The sequence below is a fragment of the Vulpes lagopus genome, chromosome 2 (assembly GCF_018345385.1).
Source record: "Vulpes lagopus strain Blue_001 chromosome 2, ASM1834538v1, whole genome shotgun sequence".
Lineage (NCBI taxonomy): Eukaryota > Metazoa > Chordata > Mammalia > Carnivora > Canidae > Vulpes > Vulpes lagopus.
The window spans coordinates 40,618,208-40,637,756 of record NC_054825.1 but is presented as its reverse complement, the minus strand read 5'-3'; the positions used below and the strand labels follow the sequence as shown (position 1 = coordinate 40,637,756).

The 19,549-nt window shown below is 44.5% G+C and overlaps 1 protein-coding gene across 3 annotated transcripts in view; it reads left to right on the top strand.

Moving 5' to 3' along the window:
• Window positions 1–19,549, top strand: part of WDFY4 (WDFY family member 4) — a 288,429-nt gene that overhangs the window by 74,192 nt on the left and 194,688 nt on the right. For all 3 annotated transcript variants that reach the window (XM_041743891.1, XM_041743892.1, XM_041743890.1), the window contains exons 14-21: window positions 6,363–6,577; window positions 7,536–7,630; window positions 8,505–8,742; window positions 9,138–9,214; window positions 10,291–10,512; window positions 11,190–11,368; window positions 17,737–17,968; window positions 19,092–19,237. In XM_041743891.1, the coding sequence (XP_041599825.1) occupies window positions 6,363–6,577; window positions 7,536–7,630; window positions 8,505–8,742; window positions 9,138–9,214; window positions 10,291–10,512; window positions 11,190–11,368; window positions 17,737–17,968; window positions 19,092–19,237 (1,404 nt within the window). The remainder of the gene's footprint in view (window positions 1–6,362; window positions 6,578–7,535; window positions 7,631–8,504; window positions 8,743–9,137; window positions 9,215–10,290; window positions 10,513–11,189; window positions 11,369–17,736; window positions 17,969–19,091; window positions 19,238–19,549) is intronic.

The window sequence follows — 19,549 nt, the reverse complement described above, 5'->3', positions numbered from 1 at the left end:
CAGCATGAGAACCTAGCTGTGGGTAGATTTTGTTGTCCTCTGCCTGCAGGGAGAAAGAAGGGTGAATATCTACCTGGAAGCTCAGACACAATATGCGAGGGCCTGAGCCACAGTTTGCTTGTGAGTAGATCCCTCATCTCTACAAGAGACTGTGTACTCTATAGTCTTGCTCCAGGAATCTTCTCCAGACAGTTGTGGATATCTATCTGTTAGCAACAACAAAAGATCTGCTTTAAAAATATCTCTTAACAAAAGTTGTATCAACAGTATACTTTGGCTATAGCATAGAGACACTCAGGGTAAGTTCATACCTCCTTTTCCTGGGGGAAGGAAGACCTCAAGGAAGCCCTGGCCACATGTGGGAAGGGTTCCTGCTGGAGAGTTGTGTTGGGCCTCATGCAACTCTCCACCCAGCTCCACTGCTCACCTGACCCAGCTCTCATGCAGTGAAGGTATGTGTGTCCAAGGTGATGGAAACTCTCCACAGATATTACAGGTTCCCGGTTGTGCAGGCAGCTTCCTAGATGGATATTTACAGGCTAGCTTCCCCGGTGGTGTTCTCAGGGCTGACTACAGACTCATTGCAGAGGAGGGCATTGGGTACTGGGGGGGCTGACAACCACCCGTGATCCCCTTTCCTTGAAAGACTATGCTCACTTTCACCAATTCATCTTTGCATGTGCTGTTCCTACTCCCAGAAAGACCATTTTTCCCTGTTGGCCTGGTTCTCTCTTCATTATCCTCCCACATTTAGTTGATACATCACCTTTTCTGAGTGCCCACAGCCCTCTGAGTTAGGTGTACCTCCTATGTTCTAGAATACCTTCTACCCCTGTGCTTGCTCTTAGGAGGCAGCTATTGCATTTGAGGCAGAGACAGGTGCTAGGGCAACAAGGGTGAAGAGTCATTGTCTCAGGCAGCAGTTCACAGTGTAGTGGGGACAGGGGATGGTGGGAAGAGATCTATCATCTATCTATCTATCTATCTATCTATCTATCTATCTATCATCTATCTATGTATCTATCTAACAAGAGAGCTGTCAGAATGTAGTATTTATGATTCAAGTATAGACAGTGGTGTTTGGGAAAATCAGAAAATATTTCTTAGATGAGAGAACATTTGAATTGTCCTTTGAATAATAGGTAGGAGCTCAACAAAGGGACATAGGGCTGGAAAGGACATTCCCAGCTTCAGGAATCAGTCAAAAAAGGTGTGACACATTTGGCAAAGGGAGAGAATGTTACTAGGTCTGGAGCATGGGTGGACCAAAAGGGAGGATGAAGTAAAGTTGGAAAGAGACAAATACTTTATAAATACAAGGTCCTAGGCTTCCATTACCAGGCAGCATTAGCCATCATATGCATGTAATTTGTGAAGGAAGCAGGTTTGGAGCGGGCACTCACATGCATCTCGATCTTAGTTGCAAATCTATTCAAGGGCATCAAGGAAGCCATGCCTTCAGGTATGGGTTCTGCTGATTTGATGGGACTCAGACCTCTTACATAGAAACCAAGATCACAAACTCCTATACCTACAAGGCATGTGGACACCACAAATGAGTCTATCAGGCTGATGGGGACTGTGGCAAAAGAGAAAGTTTACACCCATATATAGAAAGAACTAATTCTAAGTAAGCAAAGATAGGGTAATCCTGGGTGGCTTAGTGGTTGAGCATCTGCCTTCAGCTCAGGTCATGATCCCTGGGCCCTGAGATCGAGTCCCACTTCGGGCTCCCTGCAGTGAGCCTGCTTCTCCCTCTGCCTTTGTCTCTGCCTCTCTCTGTGTCTCTCATGAATAAATAAGCAAGATCTTTAAAAGATAAGTAGGCAAAGATAATCATTACAACTTATCAAATGAAACCCATCTGTGGGTCCTATTTAGCTGTGAGATTTCTGAAGAGCTGAGATCATTTGAGTTGTACCATCTCTTTTCCAAAATCATCAAAGAATATTTCAACCAAATTGGAATAGGCAACTAATCCAAATTTGAGTAGCTCAATAGAACTCCCTAGTTCTTTCTTCTAAGTGTCTGGGGGAAATAGACAGGGTCATCTGATGGTTTTTACATCGATGTCAGGACACATCATAGACTTATGTGTTCAAAGCCCATGCCTCCTTGGAGGGACCCACTCCACCAGGACCCAGCCCTCACTGGACTCTGGGACTACATTAATCTGGACTAGAAAAGAAATTGAGGGAGAGGGAGGGAGCGAGAGAGAGAGAGAGAGAGAGAGAGAGAACACGCGCTAAAGAACAACAAACATCTACATCTACATCTGGACAAAGATAGACTTGAAGGTTAGACTGTTAAGTGGAGAAAGTAAAAAAAAATTCCTGAAGGCTGCCCCGCAAGTTGCTCTGTGCTAATTTGCCTTGTGGGTCCAGCCTGCCGGCCAGCCTCATGACCTCACGTGCTCACCATGGAGTCCTAATTGAACCACCATCCCCTAGCCTGCGCTGGAAGTAATATGCGTTAGGAAAATCAATCCATTTGTAGGGGGAGAAACCAGACTGGTTTCCTGCTACTGCTCATATTTTCACTAAAACCCCATTTTACTGGAACCAACATTGAAAAAACCAGCACATTTTATTCAAAACAAGGCAATATTGGTATTGACGGAGCTGCAGTGATAATGAGGACGATCAATTTTCTCTCCTCCATTATGGGGGTATTGAGCAATTTTGGAGTAAACTTGTGGCATCATTAGACAAGATCAGCATTTCTCCCTTTTGAAAACTTTTGCTTTTTTTTCTTTCTTTCTTTGTTTCTTTCTTTTCTTTTCATATTTAGATTTTATTACTTTTCTACACACACACACACACACACAGAGAGAGAGAGAGAGAGGCAGAGACACAGGCAGAGGGAGAAGCGGGCTCCATGCACCGGGAGCCCGATGTGGGACTCGATCCCGGGTCTCCAGGATCACGCCCTGGGCCAAAGGCAGGCGCCAAACCACTGCGCCACCCAGGGATCCCCCTCATATTTAGATTTTAAGTAACTTTTCTCTGGTGGATAAAAAAGAAAAAAAAAAAAAAAGGAAACAACAAAAAAAGAAAGCCAAAAGTTCTCAAAGCAGTAAGTGAAGTGCTGGTAGTAAAACTGGAGATTCTAGACATTTCTTTTTATTTTTTATTTTTTAAGATTGTATTTATTTATTCATGAGAGACACAGAGAGAGGCAGAGACACAGGCAGAGAGCAGCAGGCTCCATGCAGGGAGCCTAACGTGGGACTCGATCCCAGGTCTCCAGGATCACACCCTGGACTGAAGGCGGCGCTAAACCACTGAGTCACCGGGGCTGCCCTAGACATTTGTTTTTAATTCTTATTAATAATACATTGTGATGTTATTTTTGCATCTTGCATCCTACAGACTGTCTCCCCAACTTTCACCCCAAATTAAAAGACTGCAGTTACCAAAGAATCCAGGTTCTGGAAGAGGGAAAATTCAAGGCAAGTGAGCAGAGGCTCTTTTTTTGTTCTGAGAGGAGTAGGTGAGAGGAAAGGCAGAGGTGCAGGCTCTGGGATGCAGGGAAGGATGCTAAGAGCAGCAGAAGAAAGATCTGGGGAAGGGAGTCAGTAGGTTGGGTAGATTTTCATGTGTAAGAACTCCTCAAAGTAAAAGCGATGGAATTGTTTGGTGCAAATGAGTTTTGGCATTTCTGCCTTTTGTCTCTCGTCCCCATTGGGCTCTACATTGCCTTTACTGATTTATACTAGCTGTGCCAATACCGCAGTGACAGAGAAGGGACTGTCTCAGGCCATTCAGGCTGCTATAACAAAATACCATAGACCAGGTTATAAACAATGGAAACTTATTTCTCATAGTTCTGGAGGCTAGAAGTCCAAGAGTATGGTACTGGCAGATTCAGTGTCGGGTCAGGGCCCACTTCTCCACTGATGGCCCTCTTCTAACTGTGTCCTTATATGGCACAAGGCAAGAGAAAGTTAGAGGTGTTACTGAAGATATTGTAAAGATGGAAATTTCACTAAATGATGTCAATTTGAGGCAGGAGCTCTAGGAGGTGTGCTCCTGGAAGGAGGAAGGGAGGGTGAAAGGTAAGATGTGTAACTCATTCAGTTTTTTTTTTAATCTAAAAATGATGATAAACAATGTAAATATATATCCCACTACCTTTTAATCCTTGAAACACATATAATACTAAGTGGTGTTTGCGGCCTGTGGACGAATGCCATCTTATTAATTTCTGTCCCTTAGTGATACAAACATGCCCTTGACCACTGTGTTGGGGTGTTTCCCAAATCACAGCACGTGTGAGGAGGAGATGGGAAGTGAAGTGATCCTGACCATGGAGTCTGGGGTCAAAGCCAGGCTCTGCCCTTGCCATGCCCATTTCTCACTGTGCTGGGATTCTCCCTTCACCTGTAGCCTCTGATTCCCTTGAGAGCAGGGACACTATCTTGTTATTCTTGAAATGCCTAGAAATTTACCCAGAGCCTGACATTGAAGAGGTGGTTAATAACTCTTTTGAAGGGGAAAGGGAAGAAGGGGAAGCAGTGAAGGACCCCAAGAAAACTCTCATGGGGGTGTGTACATATCATCAGATGGTCTGCAATTCGATGGGACTAGAAGCCAGTCATCATTAGAAAGAGATTATTCAAATTAGTGCTTCTGTGGTTACTCATGGCTTTACACTGGTGGACTAACCAAGATATGGTTTACATTGTCAGAGATCTCTTTCCTTGAACCCAAAAACAAGGGCAAAGATGTGCAACATGAAAAGTATGCTAGGCCTCAGCTCGGGTTCCTAGGAAGTAGAGCCGAAGACAGGTACAGGTACATCAGCTCCATCAAGGGTGGGACTCAGGGGAAGGGGAGTGAAGGAAGCAGATGGTGCAGGGGAAGAAGCTGAGGACGTGCCCTCAGCTGAAGTCCAACCTTAACCTGAGCCCACAGGGCAGGGCTCTCAGGCATAAATTGCACCACAAAGACTGAAGGATGTGATCTCGTTGACTACTGTCTGGTGTGTATGTGTGCATGCGTGTGCATGTGTGCACATGGTACATGGATGTGTGTATGTTTGCATGCATGTGTATATGCACACAAGTGTATGTATAGCTGTGTGGGCATGTATATATGCATGCGTGCCTATGTGTGCACACGTACATGTATGCATGCACATGTGTATATATGTATACATGGGTGCATGTGTGCATACACATTTGCATGTGTGTGCATGCATGGACAGATGGGGGGACATAGCTCCTGGACAGGGTAGCTCCCACTTAGGGGAGGGCAGTTCTCCAGAGAAAGGGGAGCGCTGATGGGTACACCCATCTGGAGAAAGATGCTGCATTCATAGCATCCACTGCAGGAGAATTCCATTAAGTTCTAACTGGTATCCCTCTCACTTTTTTAGACAATATCATATACAACAGTAAAAGAGAATATGAGCAGTCCTAAGAGTTTTCATAGAGGAACTTCGACTCCCACCCCGAACACCCTGACTTCTACTCCAAACTGTATTATTTGGAGAGGCCTGGGAGTTCCAGGGGTTTATACTTTTACAAAGAAAAGGAGATTGCAAAAACAATGTATTTGGCTCACATACGAACTGAGCTTACTCTGTGCTCTCTTCTGTGGATTTCAAGGACATAAAGATGCTGAACTGACTGGAAAACTAATAAGGGCAAGATAAGACCACAGTTGTTTCTGTCTGAGAGGTGGACGGAGGGCAGTTGGAAAGTGTGTGTGGGGGGGTTGACAGCAGGAGGCTGAAGGCCCTCGGCACAGGAACTGCGGCTGGCATTAGCCTGGGGGTTGAGTGTGGTTTGGTGGGGCCACAGCCAGTCCCCGTGAACACTGCCTCCAGGCCTGCCCCCTGGGCCACTGTACCTCTTATGTCAGGGGTACGGACTGAAACACAGGACTGCGAGATGCCCAAGAGAGGCGCAGCCAAGGGCCAGCCCAGCTGCCTCTCAGAGACACAGACTGCCATCTGTCTGGCCCAGCCTTCCTACCTTTCGAGAGAGGCCACATGTCTGGACTTTTACATAAAATCTCCAGATCTTTAAATGTTAGCAGTTCATTCAGAAACCACTTAAACATTGCCTGGGGCAGACACCATGTCTCTAGGACAGATGTAGCTTCTCGCAGGCCAGTTTGCACCTGTTTTAAGCCTGTACCTCTTTGGCAGCTGACCCCAGTGGCCCCCGTTCCCCTGCACTGGGCAAGAGTACACCTGAGAACCCCGGAATGAGATGGGGTACACTGAGAACAGGCTATGTAGGTGCAGTCGCCTGACCCCCACAACCTTTTTGAGGCCTGGTTAGGGGTCTTTCCAAGTTGCCCACAAAATATGCTGACCTCAAGGGCTCACTGCTTGCTTTTGCTACCTCTTAGCTTTCGCAGGAGATCCAGTGCTCCATGGCCAGTCACATCCAGTCCCTGGTGAAATCGGAGAAGAACCGTCAGGTCATGTGTGAGGCGGGGATGCTCAGGACCCTTGTAGCCTCCTGCCGCAGAGCCCTTACCGCCAGCCCCAGCCCCTTGAACTTGGGCCTTATCAGGATCTTTGAAAAGCTTGCCTCCCAAGCCATTGAACCAGATGTATTAAGGTACTGTGTGCTGTGTATTAAATGGTGCTGAGCTAACGATAGCTGGGCTCAGGTACAGTGGGCAGGTCATAGGGACAGGGCATGCACAGGGACAGGTCTGCCTGTGCCCCGTCTTGCCTCTCCCTTCTGCTGGGGGTGGCCCTTCCTGGCACGGGACATCCTTGGGTCCACATAGACAGTGGGCAGGCCCACAAAGCAGACTTAAGCCCTCCCACGGAGCTGATGGCCTTGAGAAGAAAGGACAATAGTCAGAGGGTTCTGCAGACAACACAGATAGCATCGTGGGGGATGCTGAGTGGGCAGCACCAGAGCTACTGGAAAGCCACTGTCAGAAGAGTGCGTGTAAAGGGTCAGGGCTGCAGGGCAGTGAGGGGCTTTGGCTTGAGGCCTGTGCAGGCCTTCATGGGACCAGGAGAGGAGGGAAGAGGGCAGGTGAGGATGCTCTACTGAGAGGGATGGGGGTTGTAAGGACTTGACACCCCGAGAGGCTAGCCTGCAGGGAGCTGGGCCAGTGTGAGTAGGGCCAGGCCTCCTGGCAAGGAGAGGGTACATTGCAGTGTATCTTCTGGGGGCCTTCCTGTTGGCAGCCCCTTCATGGAGCCACCTGTTGCCTGGAAAGCTGAGAAGGAGGGAGATGCACAGAGCAGAGCTGATGGATCAGACACAGAACAGTGTAGTGTAGTATAAATTCCTTATCTCTTCAAGGTCCAATTTGAGGCTCCCAGTTAATCACCGGTTAAGTCAAAGGCACCTAAACATGCTAGCTCTGTGGTCTCGGTGCCAGGCCAGGGACACCCTGCTTCTGGTTGGTTTGAGGAAAGGTTTCTGGGCAGAGAGACAAAAGCATGGAGGAGGGGCTAGGGAGCACCTGGATTTAGGAAGGTATTCCAGTGAACCGGAGAATGCTTGCACCCATGAAAGGTCTTCACTTCTTTCTCTCGTGTGTTATAATACCTAGACAGTTTCTCGGTCTCGGGATGCCTCCGCTTCCGTCGGCTGCAGTGAACATCCTCCATTTATCTTTTGTGAACAGAGGGGACTCTGGAGGCTCAGGTGAGGAAAGAAGAGAGAATACGCATTCTGTTTAAGGGAGCCTTTACAACAGGTGGGAAACAGATAGACTCAAAAAGTGGTACTGCCTGCTGCTCAATGGAGTAAATGAGGAAAAGCAGGATTGGTGGTCCCAGAGAAAGCCCAGATCTAGAAGGAAAAGGATGACCCCCACCCTCCTATAAGATAGGGGATGGTGAGCGTGTACTTGACCCCTTTGGGTGCAGATCAAAGAAACAGCAATAGGGTTTCCTTCATGACACACTGTGTCAAGTACCCAGTGTTGCCCCTGGACAGACATGCCAGTGATGGCTTTTTGCACAGTTCACAGCTCATGGGTTGGGTCGGGGATCAAGAGGCCAAAGCACTGGGTGGCTCCCTAGTATCAGGCATGGTCCTCAGGAGGCTGCTGGCTCCAGGAACCAGCTTAAAGAAAAGACAGCTGTGAAGGTACTGAATGTGAGATCACATAAGGACACAAAGGCAAGGAGGCCCAATTGAAGAGCATGGATGGAGAGTCAGCCTGTGCCGGCAGCCAGGTGCAGGGAGCAGAACTTTCACAGAAGTAGGCTGTCATGAGTGGGAACATCATGGAGCGACCACCAGTGGGACAAGCCAATGACAGCAGCAGCAGATGGTGTGCTAGAAAGTAGGGTGGGGTGGGTGTGGGGAATGGTGGACTGAAGGGGGAAGAAGTTTCTAGGAGGAGCATGTTCTCACTGCAGTTTAGTGTGAGTGAGTCAATAGGGAGCCACCGCACGGTGGTGGTGAGGTTAGCCTTCCTTCGGGGCTGTTGCAGACCCCCTGGGGCTGTTGTCAGAAGAGCTGTGGATCTGCTTAAATGGGAATGCCCCTTTACTTGTGCTTGTTGTCTCAGGGTCCCAGGCTATAGCAGCAGGGACTGCTGAGGGTCCCACGGGCACTGTTCTGGATGCCGGCCCATGCTCAGCAGTCACCCAGACCATCAGGCCCTCAGGGACGTCCCAGGGCTCGGCCACTGCCCTGCAGACCTCGATGAGCCTCATCTCCATGACCTCCCCACGCAACCTGCAGCCTCAGAGGGCGGCCCTGGCTCCATCATTCGTGGAATTTGACATGTCCATTGAAGGTTATGGGTACGACAGGCTTTCTTATATTTGGAATGCACTTTATTAATTTCCCAGTGCCTCTGATGAATTATAATATTGATCAAAAAACTGTAGTCCTCACCAGCCAGGAGCATAAAATGTCTGGGTCAGGGACACCTTATCTCCTCTGGCTTCTCAGGGCCAGTGTCCTCCGCCACGTAGTGCTATGACCTTCTACTTGCCCTGGAGGGCCTGCTTTCTGGAATGCCCTCCCCTTCAGGATCCAGCATAAATTCCATCTCTTAAGGCCCCCGTATGGGCATCAGCCACTTTCTGTCCTCGGTGTAAGAGGGAGTGAGGCCCCTGCAGAGGGAGATAGGGGAGATGTCATGGCCAGAAGTTGGTGTGCGGTTCAATAATCTGAGATACTTTTCTGTTTCTAGCTGTTTGTTTATTCCAACTCTGTCTACAGTTATGGGAAGCAGCACAGAGTATCTGGTCTCTGGAGGGATTGGGACAGGTAGGTGATTCTCAGCAGCTTCAGTTTGCTGAGCTGTCTTCACCCTGTCTCCAGAATAAGTGCTGAGGGAGCCTTGATTTCAGATTTCCACTTGGCATTAAGGAAAGTGGGAGTGTTCCTTGTTTCTGTGTACGTTTCATCCTTACAGTTTGTCATGCTTGTTTTAGGGCAGGAGGATCCTGTTTATCATGTGTCTCAAGGGCCCAGCCATGACTCTGCATCCAGTGGGGACTCAGTGAACACTTGTGGTCTCAGTTGGTGATTTGATGGCTGAGTCTGGGATAGATTCATTTAGTCAGTGATTGACAAATGACAAAACCAACACCTCACTCCACCCTGGGCTCTTTCTGAAGAAGACTATAAGTTCTATGTGGATGGCCATCTGATCGACCTGGGCCCTGGCAGGCTTTGCACTGCACTGTGCTCAGCTAAAAACTGGCTAGGCAGGGCAGGGCAAGCACCCAGCGCTGTCTGAGCTAGGCACCCTAGCTTAGGAGAACCAGGGTCTCACTGGGATGGTGGGTGCTGAGGAGCCATTGCATTCACAGCCTATCCACCTGGGGTACCAAGTCTGATTCTGCTAATTCATGGAAAATGGTGGGCCTGCTTTGTGTTTCCAACCCTGTTATGGGTCAGGAGGACATGAGTTTCCCTATGATGGATACTTCCCCATACAAGGTTCAGCTGAGCTAGGCTGATGTCCTCTGCCTCACATTGCACACTCTGCAGCTTTAGGTCAGCCAATGGTGACCAATTACAGAGTTGTGCCCGTCCTCCACTCCTTTAGCAAGGTGGCATAGAATAATAGATGAGATAGAATTGGAGAGAGGCTTCAGGGATCTATGGGAATATGGGAATATGACTTACTCCTGTGAGTATATGATTATATGTGAGTACATGAATAAAGGGACAAGCTTCTGTGACATGGGGTAGACATAAAGTGGAAATGGGTTAGATGAGGCCACAGAGCTGGCACACAGTAGGGCCACACATGGGCTGAATCAGAGCCACGATGAGTCTAGACAAGATTGCAAGGCAGGTGAAAGTCTAAGGGTATGCTTGTGTTCTGACTCCAGGTGCTGCCAGGTCATTCCCTCCACCCCGGGGCCTGACCTTCTCCTGCTGGTTCCTGATTGGCAGGCACGGCACAGTCACTGAGGGCCACCCACTGCGCTTCCTAAGCCTGGTGCGTCACCTGGCCAGGACCGAGCAGCCCTTTGTCTGCTTCTCTGTCAGCCTGTGCCTGGATGACTTCTCCTTGGTTGTGTCTACAGAAGAGAAAGAGTTTCAGCCCCTGGGTAAGGTGTTGGGAGCTGGAGCTGTTTTTGCCCACACTTGGGGGAAACGGAGCTAAGTTAGCAACTCTCGGCATAAGAACCCAGGAGCCCAATCCTTTAGTAGTTGGTGGCTGGTCCAGGCTCTGTTATTTAGAGCTCCACCTGGCTTTCTAAGTTCATCCCTCTATGTTGGCCAGAAATGGCCTGTTCTTCCTGTGTGCCCTGGGAGTGTCACTGTTTCATAGGGAAATACCCAAAAGGCCCCAGAGGTAACACGACATCATTGTCACAGAGCACAACTGCCTATTTCCTCCTCCTTCTTAGGACTCCAGGGCAAATGTATGTCACTGCAGAGGAAGTCTCCTGGGGTAGACCCCAAAGCCTGACTCCTGGGTTTGACTCCTGCTGCATGACCCTGGACAAGTTACATAACCTGTTTGTGCCTCAGGGGGGTAGGTAAATGGGGATTGTTATAGCACTTACCTCACCAGCGGCTGTGAAAAAAGAAATGAAGTGACATTTGTAACCATCCTTAATCCAGTGTTTGGCACAAAGCAAGATCTCAAGCAATGGTAGTTGCTGTTGTGGCTATTTTATGAGGAGGTCTAGGGCATGGCTCCTCTGCATGAGGCCCTGTTCTCCTTGGTTGCTGCAGTGTGATGCTGCATGCAAGGTGTGGTGTCTGTGTTCTCTTGCAGATGTCATGGAACCCGAGGATGACCCTGAGCCTTCTGCTGGACGCCAGCTTCGGGTCCGATGTGGCCAGCTGCTGGCTTGTGGTCAGTGGCACCACCTGGCTGTGGTTGTCACCAAGGAAATGAAAAGGAATTGCACTGTTTCCACCTATCTGGATGGACAGATCACCGGCTCAGCCAAGGTGAGCTAGTCACCCTGAGTTCCGCTTGTCCCACTGCTGTGCCTTCCAGCTGCAATACCTGGAGTAGTCTCAGTTCTGTTCTTTGCTCTCATTTGGCAGCAGGGCTGGTGTCTAATGAAACTCTCCCTTGCTATCAGAATACTTGGCTCAGCTCAAACATGAGAAAAGCCCTAAAAGCAATAAAATGAAAATCCTTCAGAAAATGGAATGAAAGCCACACAACCAGAGCAGAATGTGAAACATGGAAATAGGAATAGTCGTGAGAGAATATGAAGTCCTAGAGTGAACAAGTCTTTTCACATTTTAAGTTGTGGATTCCCCAGGAAGGTCTGTGCAGGGTCTAAGGTTCTACTTTTCCAAGAAGCTTCCTGATGAATCTAATACAACTGTCTGCACACTGCACTGAGGAGTCAGGCACCAGAGCTTGCAAGGACGCCAGCAGCATTTACCAGATTTACAGCAAGAATGAGGAGAGAAAAGTGGTTCCCTGCTTAGAGAAGCAATGGAATGTGTACACATAGCTGGAGGAGGTGTCTCTTTACTGCCATTTAGAGTCACCTGAAGTCCTGAGGCATGAGGGAGAGGAAGCTGGGAGATGAGGGACATAGCAGGTGTGCTCCAGCATCCACTGTTAGAGATCCTCAGAGAAGCCAGAGAGAGAAGGGCCCAGAAGACATTAGAGAGCAAGTGCAGCCAGAATTTCACCCAGGTTCCATAGAGAGCATCTCAATCTAGGCTGCATTCTAGAATCACCTGGAAATTATTTTTAAAGTTCTCTTGTGCCGGCTGCTCCTAAGATCAATCATAACAGAATCTCTGTGTGCAGGGTAATTTGGTAATACTTTCAGAATTTCTCAGGTGATTCTAATATTTAGCCAGAATGGAGAATCTTTGATTAATAGGGTTTCTCATTTCCATAGTTTGACATTTTAGGCTTGATAATTCTTTGTTGTAGGGAGCTATTCTATGTACAGTAGGATAGATACTTAGCAGCATCTGTGGCCTTCCTAGATGCCTTAGCATCTCTCTCTCTCTCCAGTTGTGATCGCCAAAAATGTCTCCAGACATTTCCAAATGCCCTCTATGGGGCAAAATTACCCCATGTTGAGAACTATTAGGTTAGAACAACCTAAATTCAATATAACACCTAAAGATGAATTCAATGCTATCTTCTAGTATAGTCATCTTACTAAAAAGGGGCAGTGGTAACTAGAAAGATTCAGCAGGAGCGTTACAAAAATAGGTCTTCCAAGACATGAAGTTAACTCTTTTCTCAAGTTATTGACAATACTAGCCTTTCTTTCCTTCTTCCCTCCCTCTTTTCTTCCCTCCCTCCCTCCTTCCTCTCTTCCATCTTTCCTTCCTTCCTTCCTTCCTTCCCACATTAAATATTTTGGAGCACACATTCTCTGTTAGGTACTGTTTTAGGTGCTAGGAATTGTTCATGCTCACCACCCAAATACCTCCAGGAATGTGCATATAGTATAAAACAAAAGTTAGATTGATTAAGCCTACTGTAGCAAGATGCTCTACTCCATGGGATTACAAGGACTTGGAAGGAGCTTAGATAGGATTAGGGCTTATTTTAGGTGATTTGAGGGAGGATTCAGGAAGTGGAGGTTGGCCTATTCTCAACTGGGTGCTGCCAGAAAGAGAGGGGATTTGATGCCTGTGTATGTTCAGAATTTTTATATAGGAAGTAGGAAGAATGGAGCAGGTTAGAGTTGTCATTGGAGAAAAAGCAGTAGTCACTCACGTTAGCCAGGATGGGAAGGGTGGTTACTTTTGTGGTTGCATCAGTGTCTTTGTTTTTGTCCAGGCGTGATTACAGTGTGGGCTTGTTTTTTTTTTTTTTCTTCTTTTGCAAAACATGTTGGCAATCTGTCTTGTTTTATGGAATAAGTGGGTATTCTGTGAAATAGTTCATGTACTTTGAGGCTAAGAAAGAAGTCCTATTGATGTTGGGACCTTGCTTGCACCTAGCACAAGGGATGGTACACAGGAAGCATGCAATAAATATTTGATGAACTGCATTGAATTTACAGCCACAAGGAGGAACACGGACTAGATGATAGTGTAATTGAGTGAATTGGTACATGGATGGACAACTGACCTCATGGCAGCTAAGCCAGAGTCAATTAGCAGGAAGGTTGGCAATGGTGTGATGCCATAGGGATATGCCAAAATACGCCATGGCTTGAGTCAGACAGAGTGGACTTTCCAAGATGATCTCAACAAGGTGGTTCAGGATCAGCAAGTGAAATTTAATTGGGATAAATGTGAAGGCCTGTGTTTAGATGCAGATATCTGCTAAGCAAGAACAAGATAGGAGACATTAGGTTGGGGATGACCTAGCTTAACGATGGTTCTCTACTTTAGAGGGAAGGTAAGTTCAGTTTAAAAAGTGAGGAGTAGGGATCCCTGGGTGGCGCAGCGGTTTGGCGCCTGCCTTTGGCCCAGGGCGCGATCCTGGAGACCCGGGATCGAGTCCCACATCAGGCTCCCAGTGCATGGAGCCTGCTTCTCCCTCCGCCTGTGTCTCTGCCTCTCTCTCTCTCTGTGACTATCATAAATAAATAAAAAATTAAAAAAAAATAAAATAAAAAGTGAGGAGTATTTCAAGAGTCTAAATTGAGCAAAATGATGGGAGAATTTGAGACATCTTATGTTTGTAAGTCAATGCAGATGGTGCAGTGAGTATATGCTGTAGGAATTTGGGGGAAAAGGCAAGCCAGACTGCAGGGGTGGGGCAGAGCTTCAGTGAGGGAGAGCAAGAAGTCCTTGCCTGTCAGGAGTGGAAAAGGAGAGAGAGCACAGTGGACCCCACTCTAGGCACGCCTGGTGACTGAAACTTGGTTTGTTCTTGTTTGAAAATTTCATTTAATTGGTAGAAAGACTACCTCTGAAATTGTATGACTTCTCATTTGAAAAAAATATGTACTTCTATACATATTTATGGGTATGTTGATTTTATAGTTATTATAAAAATTATATAAATACATTTTGAAATAACTGAAAAATATTGGAAAGAAGAAAGAATGCCTGTGTTCCTTCTGTCTTACCATAGTTTGTAGTGTCTTAGTTTTTTCCCTTTAAAGAAATAGTTACAAATTTACTGCATAGAAAATATTGTATATTGGGCAGCCTGAGTGGCTCAGCCCCAGGGCGTGGATTGAGTCCCGCATCGGGCTCCTGCGAGGAGCCTGCTCACTCCCTCTGATTGTGTCTCTGCCTCTCTGTCTCTGTGTACACACTCTCATGAATAAATAAATAAAATCTTGAAGAAAATATTGTATATTACTTAATTTTTAATATTAGTTAATATTTTTTATTCACAAAGCTTTGAAATTATCATTTTAACGTTTGTGATACTCGTTAACTAGTTTTGTTTTATTCAAATTTTTATTGAAATAATTGTAGGCTAAAATGTAGTAGTAAGAAATAATAGCAAGAAACCCTATGTACCTTTTACCTAGTTTCCCCTCAGTGGTGCATCTTATAAAACTGCAGAACAATTTCATAACCAAAATATTGATATTGATACAATCTGCTAATTTATTCAATTTCCCAGTTTTATTTGTACTTGTGTATATGTGTATGTGTTCTACACAATTTTGTCACATGTGTAGGTTCCTGTGTCCACGACTCCTGCCAAGATTCAGAGCATTTACATCACCACAAAGCTCCTTAGTATTGCCCTTTTAAATTTTTTTTTTCAATTTATTCATTTATGATAGTCACAGACAGAGAGAGAGAGAGAGAGAGAGAGAGAGGCAGAGACACAGGCAGAGGGAGAAGCAGGCTCCATGCACCGGGAGCCCGATGTGGGACTCGATCCCAGGTCTCCAGGATCACGCCCTGGGCCAAAGGCAGGCGCCAAACCACTGCGCCACCCAGGGATCCCTAGTATTGCCCTTTTATAAAAACTAAAACTACAACCGCTCCCACTCACCCACACCTCCCTCCCTTATTCCTGTCCCTAACCTTGGCAACCAATAATCTATGATGTTGTAATTTCAAGGATATTATATATATTAAACTGTAGAGTATGGGATCTTTTAGGATTGGCTTTTTCAATCAGCATAATTCTCTGGAAATTCATCCAAATTATTGCAGTGTGAAACGGTTAATTCCTTTTTATTGTTGTGTAGTATTCTGTGATACAGATGTGTATGTAACTATTCACTGATTGAAGGACATTTGGGCTGTTTCCAGTTTTTGGATATTACAAATAAAGCTATATGGCTATTTTTTCTTGTTTTCTTGTCTTCTTTATTTTGCTATGAACATTTGTGTACAGGTTTTTGTGTGAACTTCAGTCCATATTTCTCTAGGATAAATGCCTACGAGTTCAATTGCTGGGTCATATGGTGATTGTGTGTTTGGTTTTATAAGAAACAGCCAAATCATTTTCTCAGAGTGACTGTACCATTTTACATTTCCCAGCAGCAATGGATGAGTGATCCAGTTTCTCTGCATTCACTGTGGTCGCTACTTTTCATATTAGCTATTCTGATAGATGTATAATGATCTCATAATGTTTTTAATTTACATTTCTTTAATTGCTAATGAAATTAAAAATCTTCTCAAGTGCTTATTTGCCATCTGTGTATCCTCTTAAGTGATGTCTGTTTATGTCTTGTGGCCTTTTTCTAATTGGATTGTTTGGTTTTTCCTCTTACATTTTTTAAGGGATTTTCTATATATTCTAGATACTAGTCCTTTGATGTGTTATTTGCCAAAGAATTTCTTCTAGTCAGTAGCTTAAGTTCCATCTTCTTTCTCATAGGAGTTTGTAGAACAAAAGTTTTTATTTTGTTGAAGTATAATTCACCAAATTTTCCTCTTATGATTCCTGCTTTTGGTGTCAAGTCTAAGAACTCTTTGCCTAGCTCTAGATCCTGAAGATTTTCTTCTGTGTTTTTTCCAAAAGTTTTCTAGATTTACATTTAAATTTGTGATCTCTTAGGAATTAACTTTGGTAGGAGGTGTGAAGTTTAAGTTGAAGTTCATTTCTTTCCTATGATGTCCAGTTGTTCCAGCAACACTGGTTGAAGAGGCTATCCTTCCTTCATTGAATTGATTTTGAGCCTTCATCAAAAATCAGTTTGGCACATTTGTATGGGTTTATTCCCAGATTCTATATTCTAGTTTACTGATCCATGTACCAATACCACATATCTTAATTATTGTTGGTATGTAATAAGCTATGTAACAATATTGGTTAGAATGGTGCCTCACTTAATTCTTCTCTTTCTAAAAAGATAATCAAAATCACTCTCCTTTTTTAAAAAAGGAGACGTAAGCTATTTATTTAGGGCTTGTGTCTTCAAATATAAATTTTAGAATTAGCTTATCTGTATCTACAAAAACCTTCTGACATTTTGATGGGAACTGCATTAAACCTATAGATCATTTTATTTTATTTTTTAACATATTTTTTTTTATTTATTTATGATAGTCACAGAGAGAGAGAGAGAGGCAGAGACACAGGCAGAGGGAGAAGCAGGCTCCATGCACCGGGAGTCCGATGTGGGATTTGATCCCGGGTCTCCAGGATTGCGCCCTGGGCCAAAGGCAGGCGCCAAACCACTGCGCCACCCAGGGATCCCCCCATAGATCATTTTAGGAAGAAATGATATCTTTACTGTGTTGAGTTTTCCTATCCAGGAACATGTTATGTCTCTTCCACTTATATAGGTTTTCTTTGATTTCTTTCATCATCTTTTTTGAACTGTTAGTATATAGATTTCATATATGTTTTATTAAATATTTCATTTTCTTTTGAGCAATTGTAAATGTTGTGTTTTTAATTTGGGTTTCTGCATGTTCATTGTTAGCCTATAGAATGCAATTGATTTTTGTATGTTGATCATGTATCTTATGACCTTGCCAAACTCACTCATTAGTGAGTTACACATTTTTTTCTTTTTTGTAGATTCCTTGGAATTTTCCACATGGACATGTCATTTGCAAATAGACATAATTTTATTTCCCTTTCTAATTGGATATGTTTGTAATTATTTTAGTACATAAAACTTAATGGATGTGCAAATAGTGGACATTTCGGTTCTTAGTTGAATGACTGGAACAAAAAAGATAAATATTTTAGTGGCTCTTAATATTCCTTGTCAAATTTATTTCCAAAGGCATAGTGTCAGTTTTTTACTCCCACTAGCATTTTGCAAACTGTTTTTTTTTTGCATTGTTTCTCAGCTTCAAGAGTATGCTTTTTAATGTTTATAGCTAAAATAAGCTTTTACTTTGAGACAATAAAGTATATCATTTTATACCCATGGTATATTTGTTTAATTTTGAGGTTAAATCTCTCCCTTTCCCTTCCACCCCCATCCTTTTAATTTTAACAGATGTTGTATATTCAGGCCTTACCGGGGCCTTTCCTTTCAATGGATCCATCTTCATTTGTGGATGTTTATGGATATATTGCCACCCCTCGAATTTGGAAACAAAAGTCATCATTAATATGGCGTCTTGGCCCTACATACCTCTTTGAAGAAGCCATCTCAATGGACACTCTGGAAGTTATTAACAAACTTGGCCCAAGATACTGTGGTAATTTCCAAGCTGTGCATGCCCAAGGTATGGAGTGTTTTGATTTATAATGATCTCACTGATATTATTTTTTAAATGGACATCCAGTTATTTATAGCATATTTACAAAGAATAAACTCAGCATAGGTCAGTCATTAGGGAAGACCTCTGTAATCGGATCATTATAAATTTACAGCCCAACAGAAAATGTCACAGAAAAGGAAATAACAATATCCTTTGGATTTCAACTCCAAAGCCCATAATGGAGGAAAATGGGTAGGTAATACCATCAGCAAAGAAAGAGAGAAGAGAATGCGATAAATAAGTTACATTCCTTTTAATGAAGAAGCTTTTTAACTAAAGTACACTGTTGTCTTCAATTATTAAACAGGCAGACAAATACATCCACATTTCCATTATTGATTGCTGGCTGTTCAAGCAGGGAGTACTGCTCTCTGTGCTCCATCAAGTCAAGGGGGTCAGCTCCCATCTGGGAAGAATGATGAATGAATTTATGTACAGAAGCTGTGTGCATAGTGAAGGGCGGCTGAACACTGTAGAGTGTTTCTTCTTCAGGCCCCATGTCTTCTTCAAGCTTCCATTTCCTCTGGCAAATGGCACTGGCCAGAGCCATGCCATGAAGTCAAGTCTAGAGCCAAAATTTTGCTGACTGGCTATTCAGGCCATGCCATTCTAGTAGCATGTGTGCCTCTCCTTGACCTGGAGACCAGAGTGCTCATTCCAAGTGGAATGTTTACCATGGCATGTAGCTCATTGAAAATCTTAGGACTTTCAGCCCAATCTCTCTCTCCTATTTTTTTTTTTATAAGTCAGCTTTCTTATCACTTAACATTTTGGTTTTAGAGTGTGAGGTTATATCATCTCCTTAGTAGATGTTTCAGGCTGTAGTGGTTTCACAACTTGAATGCCTTTGTTTTATATTAGAATTAATCCTGTGAGATTTATCCACAGTTTCCTGTAAGTGTCAGAAAAGCACAGATAGGGGCAAACATGTGACATAAACATACAACATGCAAACATACAATATAGCAACATTTAAGACAGTCTCTCAGTGATAGCTTTGCCATATAGCCATAGATATTTATTTTACTGAGGTTGTACTTTCTTTTCTGTAAAGAGAGTAGAGATGATCAAAGATGTATTGTTTTAGTACTGGACCTTGATGTGGAAGCGATGCCTCTGGTTGCAGAGGAAAGGGTTTCCTTTGGCCTTCACGTAGCCAGCTCCTCCATCACCAGTGTTACAGACATCAGAAACACTTACAACGAGGTGGACAGCCGCCTGATTGCCAAAGAGGTAGGAATTCTGCCTTCACTGTTGCCCTCTTTTGGAATCATGATCTCATAGTTTGCTTCAGTTTTCAATGCTTAAGTGAACATTAATTCATGTTCGTGCATGTGTAGACAGATACACAATGCTGCCCATTTCATTTGTTAAAATATCATATGCCCCTCCACCCATTAGCATCTCCTGAGACTAAACCCTTTATTTATAATTGCTCAGAGGAGAAAGTAGATGCTCTTTTTTTTAAAGATTTTATTTATTTATTCATGAGACAGAGAGAGAGAGAGAGAGAGAGAGAGAGAGAGGCAGAGACATAGGCAGAGA